At 41.3% G+C, this 17,331-nt stretch overlaps 1 protein-coding gene across 5 annotated transcripts in view; it reads right to left on the bottom strand.

Annotated features, from left to right (window-relative positions):
- Positions 1 to 17,331, bottom strand: part of E2F3 (E2F transcription factor 3) — a 42,833-nt gene that overhangs the window by 3,894 nt on the left and 21,608 nt on the right. For all 5 annotated transcript variants that reach the window (XM_042808995.1, XM_042808996.1, XM_042808997.1 and 2 more), the window contains exons 2-5: positions 8,314 to 8,425; positions 5,219 to 5,438; positions 4,489 to 4,647; positions 1,885 to 1,999 (exon numbers count right to left, since the gene is read on the bottom strand). In XM_042808995.1, the coding sequence (XP_042664929.1) occupies positions 1,885 to 1,999; positions 4,489 to 4,647; positions 5,219 to 5,438; positions 8,314 to 8,425 (606 nt within the window). The remainder of the gene's footprint in view (positions 1 to 1,884; positions 2,000 to 4,488; positions 4,648 to 5,218; positions 5,439 to 8,313; positions 8,426 to 17,331) is intronic.

Genomic DNA, 17,331 nt, shown 5'->3' with positions numbered 1-17,331 from the left:
GAAGGAAGGAAGGAAGGAAGGAAGGAAGGAAGGAAGGAAGGAAATAACAAACAAACATGAATTCAGATGTCGTATACTTCTTGGCAGGCTTATTTAAAATGCATTTTATTGTGTTCTTTGACAAAATGTTCTTCATGCTATTTATGCTTTGGCATTACATGGCACTGTAGGCAGCATTTCAAATACAAAGAACAAGAACAAAACAGGGATACCTCAGGGCACAGATAACAGCGAGGAATACTTAGAGTAACGCTGTAGGTAATTAGAGAGCAAGAAGATGGGGAGAAGGGAGCTGGAGAACATACAGTTGGTGACTGAGGTAAGCACAAAAAGTCACTGAAATATAGCTGCAAATAAGAGAAATATATAGGAAAAATCAAATGAGTGAGTGGTTATACAGGATACGGGAGGCCTAGGTACTACTTTTAATCATAGTGTGCATCTCTCTTTATCTGCCCAATTTCACTCAAAAATGTAAAAGAGTAATGCTTAGGGGAAAGAAACAGAATTCTATACATATAGACACTGATAAAAGATACTCCTTCCTCACTGTAGCAATTGTTTTTTTTCTTCCTAAATCTATATCTGCATTCAAAGAGGAAGCTAAGGACGGTGCCAGGAAAAAAGAAAAAGATGGAAACCACAAGTGAAGGAGTGACAGCATGGAGTCTGTTACTGCCTGCCAGGAGCAGGTAGCTCCGTGCTCGTGGAACCAGCCCAGCGTTAGTGACAAAGGAGTGACACAGGGCAATGTACACAGCACGGAGGATTTTGTGTTTCAGCCTCATCTCTGAATGCTCTTTGAGTGAAGAAATAAGATGTTTTTCGACTCCCTAAAGCTGTGGCTAATGCAGAGCATTTACATTTGCCCGATTCACATGGGTCTGCCATGTTAACCAGGAAGTACAATGCAGCACACTTTTGCCACCATGAGCTAAAATCCCAGGAGCAGCTGAATCATGTGGTTCATAAGACACGAGAGAAATAACGTGAAGCTGCTCCCTGAGGAGATCTTAAAACCAAAACCACCTGAACATTTTTCTCTGTAATTGTGACATCAAGAAAGGAAACGAGAAGCGACTAATTCACCCTAGATATCTACCTGAAATAAAAAAAGAAACAAAAAGAGGAAAAAGGAACGAGAATCAAATGTCCTACAGGCAAAAGCTGGCACTCAAAGATAGATTGTGGCTTAAGCAGCAAGGGGCAACAGAGGAGAGAGAGAGATGAACACGGGCAGCTTCTGAAGTTCTTTAAATAGAAAGGGAAACCCCCAACCTCTACAGATTTTACAGTGATAAACAAAAGCATGCTAGAAGAATATAAGACATTTTACACCGATGCATTAAAATAAATTTCAACAGAGATGATAATGGAAGAAGGAAAGGTCAGAAAAGATTCTAGGAAGGAAACACAAGCTTCAACAATAACTTTGGTACTTTCAGAAAAGAGAATCCCACATGAAACCATGTTTCTCTTCTAATCAGTATACCAGTAATACAAGTCCCTGAGATGCTCAAGACTTTGAGTTATCTATGGACTTTAAGACTAAAACTGCTTAAAGCTAGAAAAATAATAGTCAAAAGCCTTGAGAGAAAGATTTTACAGGAATTATCAACCACTGAAGAAGAGCTCATTTTTTACATACAGAATGGCAAAAGAGAGTAAGCTGTAAACAGCATGGATTACTCTGAAGGAAAGGCTGGAACTAAGAGAAAAAGATCAAATAAAGATTACTTTGTGCAAAATGATTAAGATTCCCCTTAGAATTGTATGCCAACAGAATCCAACTTGGGCATCACTTTCCACAGTAAAACTCAGAGTACATTTGCTCCACGTATAGAAAAATGTAGAGCCTGGCAGAATAACCCACGTTCTCCTTACCTCCACTGGGTCAGGCACTTCAAGTCTTGTTTCTGGAGGAGCTTTCACAACTATAACAGTTTGGTCTTTAAGGCCACTAATTTTTCTAATATCTTGGTATGTCACATAAGCTAATGTAATCACATTAAGGAATTTTCCAACCCAGATTATGATATGTTTAGCTTATTAGAAAAAGCAAAATTTTTGAACTGTTTTTCCACTTTCTCAAAGTTAAACTGAACAACCTCCCGGTGCAGAGAGTTGATTTCTGCATAAACATGGAATGAACATGAATATTTTGCTGCTTATCATGGATTTGTTCAAACCAATGAGCATTTTGGTGCATTACTGAACAGTGGTGCCTCAGCCACTGACCTGTGTAACTGAGTGCTCAGAACAGCAAACAGCTGCCATTACATGTAAGGACTGCCAGCTCTTTATTTTTGTCATCACTGAGTTATCTAGCACAGTGTTTACGCCATAGCAAAGGAGACTAATTTATCATTATGTTTTCTGAGCTATAAATGTGAAAGGCAAAGTAACGGGTCAGGAGGCAACATGGAATTTCATGGAAATGGCTTTTACCACTTCTACAAGAAGAGTCAAGGTTCTCAAATGCATACTACAAGTTACCACAGCAGTGCCTGTCAAGATATGAGCAAAGGAAGGGATTGCATGTTTTTCAAATACAACAACGATCTCCAGTGTTGTAGCCAACAGGTCCCCAAACTAATGCTGGTCACATACCCAAACAAAGTCACAATCAGTTACTTTCTGACTTTGTTTGTAAAAAAGAAACTAAAAAGCACAAAAGCAAACAATGTTTTGGCCCTACCTAATCACAAGGAAAAATAAAACATCTTCAGAAGCAGACACTGTGGCCATAGAGGTTAAGCAGTCATTAAGCCACCCCACAGCTTCAGTGATATTAGCTGAAGACAGCACAGAGGTGTAGTCAGATCCATCCTCAGGTTTAACAAGAGGGTCCAGAGGAGAGCCACAAAGATGATCAGGGGACAGGAGCACCTCTCCTACAAACACAGGCTGAGGGAGCTGGGCTTGTTCAGCCTGGAGAAAAGAAGGCTGCGGGGTGACCTCATTGCAGCCTTTCAGTACCTAAAGGGAGCCTACAAACAGGAGGGGAATCAACTCTTTGAAAGGGTAGGTAACTGCAGGACAAGGGGAAATGGTTTTAAGTCAAGGGAGGGAAGATTTAGATTGGATGTCAGGGGGAAATTCTTTACTATGAGAGTGGCGAGGTGCTGGAACAGCTGCCCAGAGAGGCTGTGGATGCCCTGTCCCTGGAGGTGTTCAAGGCCAGGTTGGATGGGGCCCTGGGCAGCCTGGGCTGGTATTAAAATGTGGAGGTTGGTGGCCCGGCATGTGGCAGGGGGTTGGAGATTCATGATCCTTGAGGTCCCTTCCAACCCTGGCCATTCTATGATTCTGTGATTAACATTTTTGCTTCCCCTCCTCCCTAATTGCTAGTATTATTGGTAAACTTAAAGTCACAGAAGGATTCTGGGACTACACTCTCCTACGTGCTAATGCCCACAATGATCTTTCCTCATCCAGCTGCTGGCTCCCCAGGGGATGAAGTGCAGGGGTCTCTGCCCAGTCAGTGCTTGAAAAAATAGGGAATCATAATACTGTGTTGTCTCACTTAAATCTCTATGTTACCAAGCTCTTGTCTGAGGACAGTGCTGACCCTATTCCCCAGGCTACTTGGCAATCTGCCTTTCATGTGCATTTTGAGATGTAAGCATAATCAAAAAAACAATATCTACATTGTTCAGATTACTTTCTACTGATGCTCCCATACTTATTTCCTAAGAAAAAGTTCAGTTTATTAGATGGTCTTTAAGAAATACAATTTAAAGTAATAATATCTTTCATATCAGCATTCATTAAAATATTCTCCATTGCTAGTAGGTGAGAAATCTACTGAAAATGAGAACTGCTTAATTACAAGAGGTTTTAGCAGACAGAACATCAGAAGTTATACGAGCTGCATGCAATTGAGCATTGCTATTACATTAAATAATGTAGTCTGAAATAGACATTCTGAGAGTTCATAAAACCTTCATATATTTTTAACTGTAGACTCTCAAATCAGAGAAATTTGAATTTTTTGTGCAAGCTGCATACTAAACTGACTCTCAACTTCACTTTTTTCCACTCTGTGCCTGTAATGTACAAACGCAGTTTAATGCAGTAAATGCATTACACAGTGAGTACACACTCATGAACACACAAACCTCTGTTAGCTTGTAAAGACTCTGTCTTCCCACCTTTTGCACACACAGAATGGGAGATGATCTAGGCTGCAAATAGTCTAAAACACACAGGGGTTTGGATGTTGCTGCTCATTAATCAGCTAGATTCTTGGTTCTGCTTTAGGAGAACATGGATGCCATAGGCTACTTCATATGCTGCTTTTTTTGGTTGGCGCTTCTGAAGTATTACAGGTGCAAGTGTGGTTTAAGTAACTTTTAGATATTAAAACCAGTTAGCCGACCTTGGAATCATCTGATGGTTTGTATCACGTTACTGGAAAGAATTCTCCTGGTGTTAAGGGAACAGCAAGGAAACTGATCCTTGCTGAGGTTTTGGCAAAAAGGATATCTCTGATTCTCTGAGTCCTCTGTTAGCAGCTTCAGGTCCAGTGTGCAGCTTTGGATTAGCTCATCCAGTTTCTTCTCTTCCTGAGTCAGTTCAGTCACCTCCTTCGTGAGGCCCTGACGCTGTGCCATCATGCCACCATCCTCTGACAGACTGCAGCCCCTAGGAATCCAAAGAACAAAGACACCATTTGAACGTTTGTAAAGCGAGACACTAGGCCACAGGAAAATGAAAAAGCAGAGTTATACACTGCACATTGACTTCTGAGTCCTTTTCCCCTAAATCTGCCCATTGTGTATCAACGCAGACTACACTTTCCAGAAAAACAATCTTCTCATTTTGACAACATGTTTTAGAACTGCCAGCAAGATGGCAAAGTTGGACACTGCTAAGCAGTTACAAAGTCTTGCTTGTAACGCCCCCCTAACCACACCTTGAAAAAGAATGAGGAAGACAGTAGGTAAAGATGAGTACATAAAAACTTCTTCCATCCGCAGAAACAAATCAGTTAATCCAGCTTTCAGACAAATTCGGATTGATAATTTCCCTGACAAACACTATTTATACACTGAAAGTCTGCCTTAATTAACTGAAAAAGAAAGCTTTATCCGGATAGAAGACATTCTGGATGCTTACTTGAAGCAAAGTGCTATAATAGAAGGTGGGAGAAGTGTTGCTACCCTTTAACAGTGAAACCAGCCAGGAGGAATGGAAAAGGATAATGAATGCTCACATCCACTGAATGTTGTTTTTGGATTTTTTCTTAATGAGATGGATGCCTTCCAGTACATTGGTGATATCGTAAATCCTCCTTTTTTGCACCTTGAGGACCTCCGCCGCTCTGTTCAAATCTAAAACCCCATCAGGAGATTGGCTCAGCAACTGAATGAACTTCTTTGTAAGGAGGCCAAGTGATGTATCATACCGAGTCTTTTCTGAAGGAGATTTTGGGGCTTGGAAAGAAAAAAAAACAAAACAACAGACGAATCAGTTTTCTCATATTAGTTCCAAAAGCAGCATCCAGTAATGAAAGGATACACATGACAGACATTGCTTTCATTTTTACCAAGGAAATCTCTCAAACCTCTGCAGTAAGAGGCAACTTACCACTGGGTATTTATTTGTATTTCAAGATGTACTTTTCCAAAAAATCACAGGTACATGAGCAAATACGTACTTTTTAAAATGCAAATATTTCCAGTAGTCTGACAGTTGCATATAGTAAATTCTGCTTAGGCTTTCGCTATGTGAATTCTTGACAGTATTTTTAGTATCTATTTATCCTGGCAGCAATGCTAAAAAAAAAACAAACAAAAAACACCACCAAATTACTCTTTTTCATCAGGCTGATAGCCAGCTTTCATCAGGGTTTGATTTTTTCCTCTTGTAAGATAAGTGCTTCTCATGCAACTGAACAAGACTTAGGTGCACTTCAGTGGGAGAACAAGATGACAGATTCCATCCTGCCGGTCTTCATGACTTACAAAAAGCTCAAGTGAATTAGATGACATTGACGTGAGATTTATAATCATTTCTCCGTAACCAAACAATGTTCAAACTAGGCAACAGTACCCACTTCTATTAAATAAGAAGTCTGCAAACAGTTTGAATCTTACGATTCTCTATTTTCACACGTAAATGTAACATCAATATGTTTAACAGATGAGCTTTTAAGAGTTAAAACATACAGATCAGAAAAAAAAAAATCAACTCTAAACATTCAGGGCTTTTCCATCAAGGAAAATAAGATGACCGCTATTACAAGTTTGCTGGGTTGAAAGCTTCCCCACGGGAAGATCAACACTGTTATCAAACCAGTGGCTGCACTTCTCAAGCCTTTCATTTGCATTAGGTTAGGTGAAGTATCACACAGGATGGATCTTTGGCAGATCCAGTGGCCACTATCATATTTTCAAGGTTCAGGTCCCACACTTCCTTGTACAAGTCAGTCTAAACAGACATCCTACCTAAAGGCAAAACTTCAGGCTACCACTTTAAAGAATATGGGAGCTTTTCAAAGAAAACCAATTGACTGTCGGCTCGCAAAGAAAACCTGTTGTATCTTATTCGTTGGTGGTCAGGGCTTGTCTGCACTGAAAAACAGTAACAGTCATTTCAGTTAGGAGACCATGTATATTTAGAGCCAAATGAGGGGTTGTTTCTGTTTATTTGTTATTTATATTTGGGGTTTGGGAAAGAATAAGAGGATCAGCAAGGGAAGAGCAACAGGCAACACGACCGCCACCTCAAACGGAAGGCGTTCCAGCAAGGAAGTCCTCTGTACAGACCTATCAACACTGCAACAGAATCCTGTGCTCTGAATGGTATGGAACTTGCGTGAGAATGCACTTCAATTTAAAAAACAGACTTTATGTAGCTGAATGAAGTTTGGTTTAATTAAAACAACTGTAGTTTAAATTCTCTTCTTAAAGCCCATATTTTCAGATAATTTCACATTCCTTCTCTGTCCCAGTAAAAACAAGCATTTAGGAAGGAAGGGCAAGTAGCTATTTCTTTGTATCTTTTTCCCTTCAAACACCACCCTTGCTGCCCCAATGTCAGCCTTTCCCCAATTCTTCTACTGCAAACTCCTCCCTCTGCAAGCACTCAGGCAATTCTCCTGAAATCCTCAAAACAAGTGGCAAAGCTACATTCTCCAATGCCTGCTGCAGAAAACCTACTTCCTGAGGCAGTAGCAACGTAAAAAAATCAATATTTGCAGCACCTAAACAGTGACAGCAATAATCTAGTCACAATGCAGAGACAGAAGACAACTCAAACTACACAAAAAGCATTTAGATTGTCACACGATCGAAGCACAGCTACTGCTCTTTGCAAGTCCCTGCTTGGAAAAAAAAGCCCTGCCAAGCAGCTACTGCATGTTAGCAGAAGAGGAGGCCAGCTTTATTAGCCCTACCTCATAAGTGCATTTGGACCCTCTATAATATTTGTATTCCTCTGCATCCATTTCACACAGGAGCCCCCAAATAGGTGTTCTTGGCTGAGGAGGACTCCAGGTCAGCCTGCAGTGGGACAGACTGCAACCACATGGTGCATGGCTGGCTGCATGGTTGAATTTGATACACCTGCATCCAGGTGAGCTCAAGCAATAAACATACTATTCTAACTTTGAATCTGAGTCAGCAGTGTGCCCTGGGAGCCCAAAGGGACAACTGGACCACGGGATGCATCAGGCCCAGCACTGCCACCGGGTGAGGGAAAGGGCTGTCCCACATGCTGTGCAGCCTCACTCGAGCACTTTATGCAGCTGTGGGTGCCACAAGGTAAAAGGGACATAAAGCTACTAGAGATCATCCAAAGGAGGGCTACAAAGATGCTGAAGGGTCTGGAGGACAAGACATACAAGGAGTGGCTGAGGTCCCTTGCCTTGTTCAGCCCAGAGTAGAGGAGCTGAGGGAGGCTTCATAGCAGCCTGCAGCTCCGCAGAGTGGAGAGGAGGGTCAGCACTCAGTTCTGCTCTCTGGTGGAAGGGACAGAACCCAAGGGAACAGCACGGGGCTGTGTTAGGGGAGGGTCAGGACTGGTGCTAGGAAAAGATTCTTCACTGTCAGGGTGGTTAGTCCCTAGAACAGGCTCCTCGGTGTCATGGACCCAAGAAGCATCTGGACAATACTCTCAGACAGAGGGCTTGAATTTTGGGTGGCACCACGTGGAGCTAGGAGTTGGACACTATGATCCTTGGGGTTCACTTCCTCATGGGATATTCTATGATTCTATCATTGACTTGGCAATGAAGTTAGTTCAATCTGATCTCAAGCTAGTAAAATAAAAAACTTGTCCCACAAAGCATGTCACAAATTCCCTTACTTTTTGGGCTATCTGGACTTCTTGTTGCAGCTCTTCCTTTCCCCTTTGGAGTCTTTAGTCCTTCAGCAAGATACTGGTGGCCACTTTCTCCCAGCTCCAGCCTTCGTTTTGCCTATTCAAGCAAACAAACAAACCAAGAAGTGTTAATAAGAGCATTTTGTTTCACCAAACAGAATACTGGCACAATGGGAAAGGCAGACTTCACAGCATCTGTAGATTTAGGCTTTTACCCCACATTCATCGTGAGGACACGTGTCTATTTACTGCAATCCCAAGGTGTACTAAATATTTCACTGTCAAAGGAGAGACCAATGGTTCTGTTTAAATAATTCAACAGATCTTTAAATTTGAAAACATTTGTGAAACTTTCACCCAAGTCGAAAACATTCCAGTTAAGAAATCTAAAGCCAGTCTCTCAAGTACACAAATGCACACACACACAAAGCTACTTTCCTACTGAAAAGGATCATAGCTATATAATCCGTATCGTATCCATGTAAGTCTGAGCATTGGTAGCAGTAGTGCAAGTTAAATTCTCCCTTTGCCACTTGAAAGAATAGCTTTGAGAGGACCAGAAAGTTCCAATATTATCAACATTCCATCAGTGAAATACTACACAATATATCAAGAGAAGAACTAGATTTCTGTTCTCCTCTTCTTGTCAGCAATTTTTCTCTTAATCATGGTGGTTGTGCTTTCAGTGATTTTCACATTTGCATTAAAGCTACAGACACAAAAGCAAGGTGGAGCAAGAGTAGTATCAGAAAGATGATGCCTGAAGATGAGCTCCATTCAGCTCAAAGGAAAACTGTGCACAACATTGGAATGGAAAAAAACCAAACTGTTAAACTATGTAACACACCGACTACAACGGAAACTGTCATCGACATGAATTTTCTTCCTAGACAGAAACAAAATCTACTGTCTTTGGAAACCATTCTTAACTCTTCCACATACTGCTCAAGTTACTGAAATTTGATACACGGATATTTGATAGCCTAAGAATGGAAAGAACATTGCCTGACTAGATAGAAAAGAGGAAAAAGAAGTTTTATACCTAATGAAGTTTACCCAAATAACTCTTTGTGAAGAATGCTGTTTAGTCAATCAGTTTGAAAAATTCAGAGTACTTTCTATGCTCATTCTTTAAACTTGCTGCTAAGAGTAACATCGTACTCTGCTCCTCAGTGAACGAAAATAAAATCATACATTGTGCTATGGAGTTGTAAGATAGATATTTCTGGACTGGCCATGTAGTTTATGCATTTTACTTTGGTTTGTGACCTACAGAAGGCTCCAAATAAATTAATTTATATGCATTTGGTTTTGGATTGCCAACATCCTTTTGCTGGCTGCCGCTTGAAAACTTCAAGCTTGTTAAAAGGTGAATTAAAGCACACGAAACCTATGAACCTACGGACTAACAGCATGAGTGCTAAAGCCATTCTTTTCTACTCTGCATGAAGGGGTGAAGCACTAAGACATCTATGACAGAGCAAGACTGAGCTGTCTACATCTCTCTAGTCAACACAGGCACCATGTCCCCATCCTCAGGTGGCCCATCAGCAGCCACCTTTAGAGGTGTGAGATCTCTCTGCTCATCAGCATGAGACATCAGCTCTGTAATCCAAGGACCTCTTTGAAAAGGTCAGCAGGGGCTTGGACTTAATGATCTCAAGGGTCCCTTCCAACCCCCTCAATGCCGTCACTCTGTGAACTGTTAACAAAAGCATTCAGCTAATATTTTAGACAGTGTAATTGGATTTAATTAAGATTACAGGTATTTCACAAGGAAAAATACATTTTGCTTTTTTTTTTTTCAACTAAGTGGTTTTCCAGCCTGCACACTGTAAGAGAAAAGAAAGGAGGGGTGAAAAAGGAACAATTCAGGGTGTGGGAATACTAGGCCAAAGGGATACAATTAAAGATAAAAGAGAATCTCAAAACCAGGTGTGAGAAGGAGGGAAAATGCTGAAGACTAAAAATCCAGAGGTTTGCAGCAACTCCATCCATACAAAAAAAAAAGAAAAAGAAACCCTCAAGTTTGGCCCACATATCAAAACTTTTTGTCTGAACTTGTCTCGTAACACATGAATGACAGCATTTTGCCCTTGCTTTTGTGGTTAAACACTTGGAACTTCCTCCTGTGAAATTCAAACAATTGCATTTGGTAGTTTTAGTGAACATCAACAGCATCCTTCAGCTGGGCACAGCAGCACAAGCCCAGCTGGGTATATCTAGGGGTATACAGCAAGCAACACGATATTGTTAGTCTCACTACATAGAGAGATACAAAGCAAAATATTTTAGAAGAGTTTAAAATAGCTTAGCAAAGTTACCAAGAAGAATTTTCAGAAATGTTTTGGAATGTTTAATTTCTGGCCAGATGTTACATGTCACTCAGCAAGTACTTTCTTCCCCTTCCTGTTTTACAAGCTTCATAATTGATAAGATCCAGGACTGAAGTGGTACTGTGTGTCACTTTCTTCTTCCCCAAGTTACAGACCAAAGATTTTCTAGTGCCTTTTCCTCTCTCTGGAGTTTCTGGGTAATTCATATTTTTTTCCCACCTCCAAAATTATTCATAGTGCTTTCTTATGCAAGACTTCCCCTGAGAAATGTTTTTTTATAAATGTTATTTATTCTGCAAGTGGTGGAATCATAGCCATTTTAAAAATTCCAATTTCATAGAATCACAGAATGGCCTGGGTTGCAAAGGACCACAGTGCTCGTCCAGTTCCAACCCCCTGCTGTGTGCAGGGTCACCAACCAGCAGCCCAGGCTGCCCAGAGCCACATCCAGCCTGGCCTTGAATGCCTCCAGGGATGGGGCATCCACAGCCTCCTGTTCCAGTGCCTCACCACCTTCTGGGTGAAAAACTTCCTCCTAATATCCAACCTAAACCTCCCCTGTCTCAGTTTAAAGCCATCCCTCCTTGTTCTATCGCTATCCACTCTCGTAAACAGTCATCCCCTCTCCTGTTTATACACTCCCTTCAACTACTAGAAGGGAGTTTGTGTAACTCACGTATTTCTGCTAGAGCACTATATCCATTATTTGCACAAATTGGTAGTATTTGCACTTATTTGCATTGCTTCATCAGTCATAGCACGCAGAATCTTCCAGTACAGCAACACAGGATCTGATCATAAGCACCAAGCCAAAGGACACCAGCACAAAGCAGCCCAGTGACAGACAAAGATAAGACACCAAGAACTTTTCAGTGACGTGAAACCCAAGTGAAATAAATGGTGGTCAGATTCCTCAGGAGGGATACATAATAGTCCTAAAGCAGGTGGGGCAGTGAGCCAGGTGAAGCTACGAGATACAACCAGGAATCCACCTCTCAGAGCAGATCACTGGGAACAGGTGGCACATCAGGTCCGACATAGTTATGCCCTTTTAGCTTCAATCATCACTGAATACAAAAACAAACAAACTCAATAAATAACAAACAGATACCTACCACAATTAACCCCAGAGGCAAAATTACAAGAATATCTTCAAAGGAACATTTGGCTTTATAGGAAAACAGTTTAGAAATTACTGGGATAAGTCAAGCATTTTCAAGTAGGCAGAACCTGATGCAACTCACTATATGCTGAGACAGTCTGAGAGATTAACTTGTAGGAACAGGTTGGAGGCAGGTATGCTTGCAGAAAACCCAGCCCAGCACTGAGGGCTGCTGAGTGGGAGCAGTGGGCACCTCTTATCCCCCTTGGCATTTGCGTGGCTCCACTTTCATGTCACACAGTAATTAAACAAAAAAAAAAGCCCAAGTGTTACCCTGTAAGAGTGCCTGGGTGTTAGGCAACAGTCAGCATGGGGTTTTGTGGAGACAGCAGAGAAGGAAGTGCAGCAGTGGGTAACAGGCAGCATCAGCTTTTGAAGGCTGAGCTGTGTGAAACCAAAGCTTTTTTCTTTGAGAGGGTTTGATGGAAGAAGCACAAAAAACATCTTCTAATTCTTTCCAATGACAAAACCGCAGAGCAAAACTTTGCCAAACTATGTGTGCTGAATTTTTTCCTGCTAGATGTCTCCCTCGGCTTCTTTGCAGGATGCAAAGCAGTTGCACAGTCTGCAGAAGACAGACCTAAGACAAACTATGGTCTGAAATACTCCCGCACCCTTTATGCAGTTGAGAAGATGTCAAATTTGATAGAAGGATGATCTCAGACAGGAGTATGCATTTCTATTCCCTTAAAATCCCAAATTTACAAACACTTGGAAAAGACCCATGGATACATTTTCAAAATAAACATGTGTTTCAGCTGTGAGCAGCACAGCTCTTGTGCGATCTCCCAGGAAGTCCCACTCAGAGCAGGACCCATCTCATGCCCCTGCTCATTTCCCTAGCAGGCCATCAAGACGTACTACAGCAGCAGCTGGCTCATTTGTGTCACAACAGACAAAAGCTGAGCTCTGAATGAGTTCTAAAATGGGACAAATTTTGCAGAGATGAGGATAGAAAATAACTCACTCCAAGAAAATTGGGCTGAGAAGTCACAAAGCAATACCAGTTTGAGGTTGTCTGGGCAGAGAAAACAGGAAGATTGAGAATGACCAAGCATGGTGAGGAAGGAGTTCTGTATGTAGACGATAGCTGCTGGTGAGCTTGGGAGCAAGTCAGGAAATGCGTCTGAGCACTCAGCTGAGCCACTGCTGGTGCCTTGCAGCAAAGACCAAGCTGAGCAGGTTAAGTAGGAGCAGATGACTAAGCCTCGCGTTGGCTCTAGAAGATATTACAATTGCTAGGAGCAGATAAAATGGCAGCTTTTCTGTATGCCACCACAACGCAGATATTGCTGGGGAGGGGATCCAAGCCTACCCAGACAGCACAGATAAATGTTGGCTGCAGCGAGAAAGTCATCATACAAATGCTTTATAAGTCCACGTTCAGTTTTGATAGGCTTTTCTTTACATTTTCAAAATTAAGCAATCATTTTAAAACACAGTTTAAAAGCATGAGGCATGGATTCTAGAAAATTGTTCCAGAGGTCAAGAGCTGCAGAGAAGAAAGCGAGCATCTTGAAAGCATAAATTAAGCCAGAGCTTGATGGTGAAGGAATACAGAAGAAGAACCAAAGGAAAAGGACACCTCTGAGTGAATTCACAGAACTGTTCATATGCCAAGAAAATTTATCCTCCACTGACTGAGGAGATACAGCCTCTTCTTTTTGAGAACGTGTGATTGCACCATCTCTGATATGTGAGGGCCAAGGTGAGGATGGAGCAAACAGCACAGCTTAACACCTGGAAAGACCAAAAAATAGCAAAAGGGGCAAACAGGAAAGCAGGAGAGCCCTCTGCAGGGGCTAACTCAGAAGTGAGGAAACACTCAGGTCATCAATAAGGTACAAGAACACTATCGGAGTGCTGCCTTCAGACTCCTAGTGACAAGTCCTTGTTTTGTACCTATATTTGTTGAGCAACGATTGAGTAACTTCACAATCCAACCTCCTGGAAAGGAAATGGATTTAAATTGTCAATGAGGATATATATCCTCTGCCCCAACTGTCTACACACAGCTACCAATAATTTAAACCATTGTTTCAGAAGTTAATCATGAGAGGATAGAAACATAAAAAGAGGGTTTAAGAAAATAAGTAGGGAGATACAGGAATAGACTGGAATTAAAGCACTTGTATGTAAAAAGAACTTAAAGTATGTTTCTAAAAAGGAGCTTCTGAGAAGCTTCTCCCCCAGAATATTCCTTCTCCGTCAAAAGTATGTTCCCTTCCAAAACAGAAAAGGAATGGCACTTTAATCACCTCAAATTACATTTTACATATATAGCTCATCCACTGGACTCAGGTGAAAGTATAGAGAAAGATGCACAAAAATGGTGCCTCTAGAATCAAATACATTGTAAAACCTACATGAGGAAAATGTCAGTCTGCAATATCGCTACTTATTCACCTGGGTTATTGTGATTATAGTGTCACAAACATCTGGTATTTAGAGCAACTTATAAAGAAACATTTTAAGACAAGTGAAAGTACAGCTTATAAAAATTGCCCTACAAAACTCACTCTACCACAGCAACCTCGCATTTTCTTCTTAGAAAATGGAAACTGTAGTAAAAAGGAAGAAGATAAATAAATCTCTTCCACAACATCAATTTGTGTTTCCTAAGCTCTCAGCTCATTAGGTATCACTCATCATTTTAATTAAGGTAAATACAAAGGGGAACTTTCTCCTAGTATTCATCTACATCAAAAACAATTTGTCAGTGAAGCTGAATTGCTGTTTGCTTTTAATGTAGATGAGTATTAGGAGGAAGTCTCCTCTGCATGTCTAATTCTGTTTATAATTCTGTACCAGTACCTCACATAATTACCAAATTAAACTACACCCTGATCATCTGAAGCCCATCTTCACCAGCATTTGACCCTGAGAGCTGAAGGCCAATAGTGTTACACTAATGAAGCTTCTTTCAAGGCTTTATCAAACCATCCTATTTCCAATATTCATGATTCCCAGAGAAGTATCAGGAGTATTAAGGAAGCCATGAACTGTAAGCACTTAAATATCAAACCATAAGACTTGTATTTAGCTCAAAAAAATTCAAATGTAGGCGGTTAAGTTTCAGCAGCAGATCCCTGCTTGAAAGTAGGATTCAAGCCAGAGGAGCCCAGCAATGACTTTCACTTCTCAGGTTGAATTATGCAGAGGTTGCTGCCAAAGAAAAAATACACAAGTATCATGACTGCCTCCCAGTTATTATTACTGCAGAACATCATACAATGCCATTTTTACACCCACTGAAACGAATACATTAGCTTTCAGATATGCTCAGCGGTTGCAGACAGCTCAACACTTATAAATTAAACAAAAGGACCTGCTCCAAACCAAGGAAGCAGTGAAACATAGCCATGAAAACTGATGTTTTCCCCTTGACCTACAGCCAGTTGGGCATTTTTGTCAAAGAGGAACTGTAATCTTGGAGTACAACTGCTTTTGATTCTCATCTCGACACCTTGAGGCAGCTGACCTGCCGGAAAGTCAGGGTATCATCTCATGTTCACCACCGTTAACGCAACCAAGGTCAGCAGAAGTTGTATGAAGTTGTTCCATTTTTTTGCTCCTCAGTCTGCTTCAATGCCATGCAATCTGCCCATGCACTGTCAGGCCTGAGCTCAGCACATTCACCACTGCCAAAATGCTCAGTTTGTCATCTCCCACAGCGGTGCAGCACTTTGTACTCTTTGCACTAGATCAGGAAGGACAATACAATGGTTACGCAAGGAAAAAACCAAAGCATAAACCACGTTTCAAGCCTCAACAGAATTACACCTATGCTGCATAGGAAATGAATCATCTGAAATCTCTCTATTGCAATTTTTTCCACCCAATATGAAACAATTACTTCTTACTGACTTCTTACTGGAAGCAATGGCTTTTCAGTGCACCAAACTTGAAGACTTCGGTTACCACTTCATGTTGAAATATGAAAAGTTATTTTCAGAAAACTGCACCCAGTTTTCATCTCAACTGCTTGAACTGCCCAAGGTGAGGAGCACACCTGTCTCTGAGTAATCCTGAGAACTGCTCAATGCAAAAACTGCTCTTTCATCCCACTTGGGATGAACCTGCTTGGTTAAGTGGAAACTCTAGAGACAAAACTTCCAGAAAACGTAGCGACAAGCAGCTGTGAGTTGTACACAGAGATCAGCATTTCACAGGGGAATCCTGGATGTAGGTTTTGGGGGTGAGTGGGTGCAGGCAGACATTTTATCCCCATCATTGCCCCCAGTGCCAGGGCTGTGCTGGCCGAGCCCAGCCTCCACCACTAGCAGGCTTTAACATCAATCCAGGTCTACACAACAATGTCAGAACTGCCATATGCTTGTGCACACCCAATTCCAAGAAACTGTTTCAGCAAGACTGCTGCCTCCTGGCCAAGGCTGAGGGGTTTTCAGTTGCAGATCGTGTCAGCAATTTCTCTCCACAGACATCTTTTGAAGAAAGCAGGCCTGCCATTGAACTTTCAAATAGGCAGCAGGGCCGGACATGACAAAAGACCAACTCCATGGGATGCACTGCTGTCACTGGCATGTGGCAGGGGAGGTGGAGATTCGTGATCCTTGAGGTCCCTTCCAGCCATTCTGTGATTCTGTAATTCCTTTCAGTTCCATACCTATGTAACAACTACACTGACAAACACTTACACTTCCCACATTACACAGAATGATAAAACCAAAGAAGAAACTGACAGTTTAGATTTACATCGTGGAGGTCACTGATGCTTCAGTTGACTGAAGAGCTGCTTGCAATATTTCAGACCTTTGCATTACTTTAAACCTTCTGACTGGTGAGACCACTGCAGAACCAGGACAAGGGAAACATCTTCTGCACCATTTTAAGGTTGGCCCAATGAAAAATAATTGCAAAGCAATCTCTCTCAAAATATGTTCTAAAAAGCATTTTATCTTTTGCATTTAAGTAACTTCTTAAAGTACTTTTTCCTCTGTAAAAAGTCATTAACTTCAAAGTAAGATTGAGACTGGATTACTTCCATTAAGTGGCTTCTACTGTCTTGCAAAAATTAGCACAAATACTTAGAAAATAATAAATTTCAGACACTTAACTATCAAATTGTCTACTGAACAAACAAGCCCTGGGAGTAGTGAAGAAGGGCATTAACAGAAATGGAGAATAGGCTGGGATGAACTTCCTTGGAGAAAATTCCAGTAAACGCCAGAGTATCAGAGGCACAAGTGAAAGCTAAAGATCTAAAATGCTAGGTGTGCATAGTAGAAGAATGATAAGGATGATAATCTTTACTCATGGAATGCTGATACAGAACACAGTCACAAAAGTCTCCAGGATGACAAAATTAATGAGATTTAACGCTTACAAAATGAAGAGGTTCTGTACTTTTCAGGGAAAGAGGAAGGAGCCCTTGCATAGCTACACCAGTGCAAACTCAGTGTAGATGCGCTGTAATGATGCAAGATTGGGCTTGCATCACAAGGTTTGCTCACTAAATTGCTAACATAAGCCACAGCATCTCAA

Source organism: Centrocercus urophasianus, unplaced genomic scaffold (assembly GCF_019232065.1).
Source record: "Centrocercus urophasianus isolate 14NV4802_14NV808 unplaced genomic scaffold, USGS_Curo_1.0 seq_11, whole genome shotgun sequence".
NCBI lineage: Eukaryota > Metazoa > Chordata > Aves > Galliformes > Phasianidae > Centrocercus > Centrocercus urophasianus.
The sequence above is the reverse complement of the archived record's forward strand: the minus strand, read 5'-3'. Positions and strand labels throughout refer to the sequence as shown.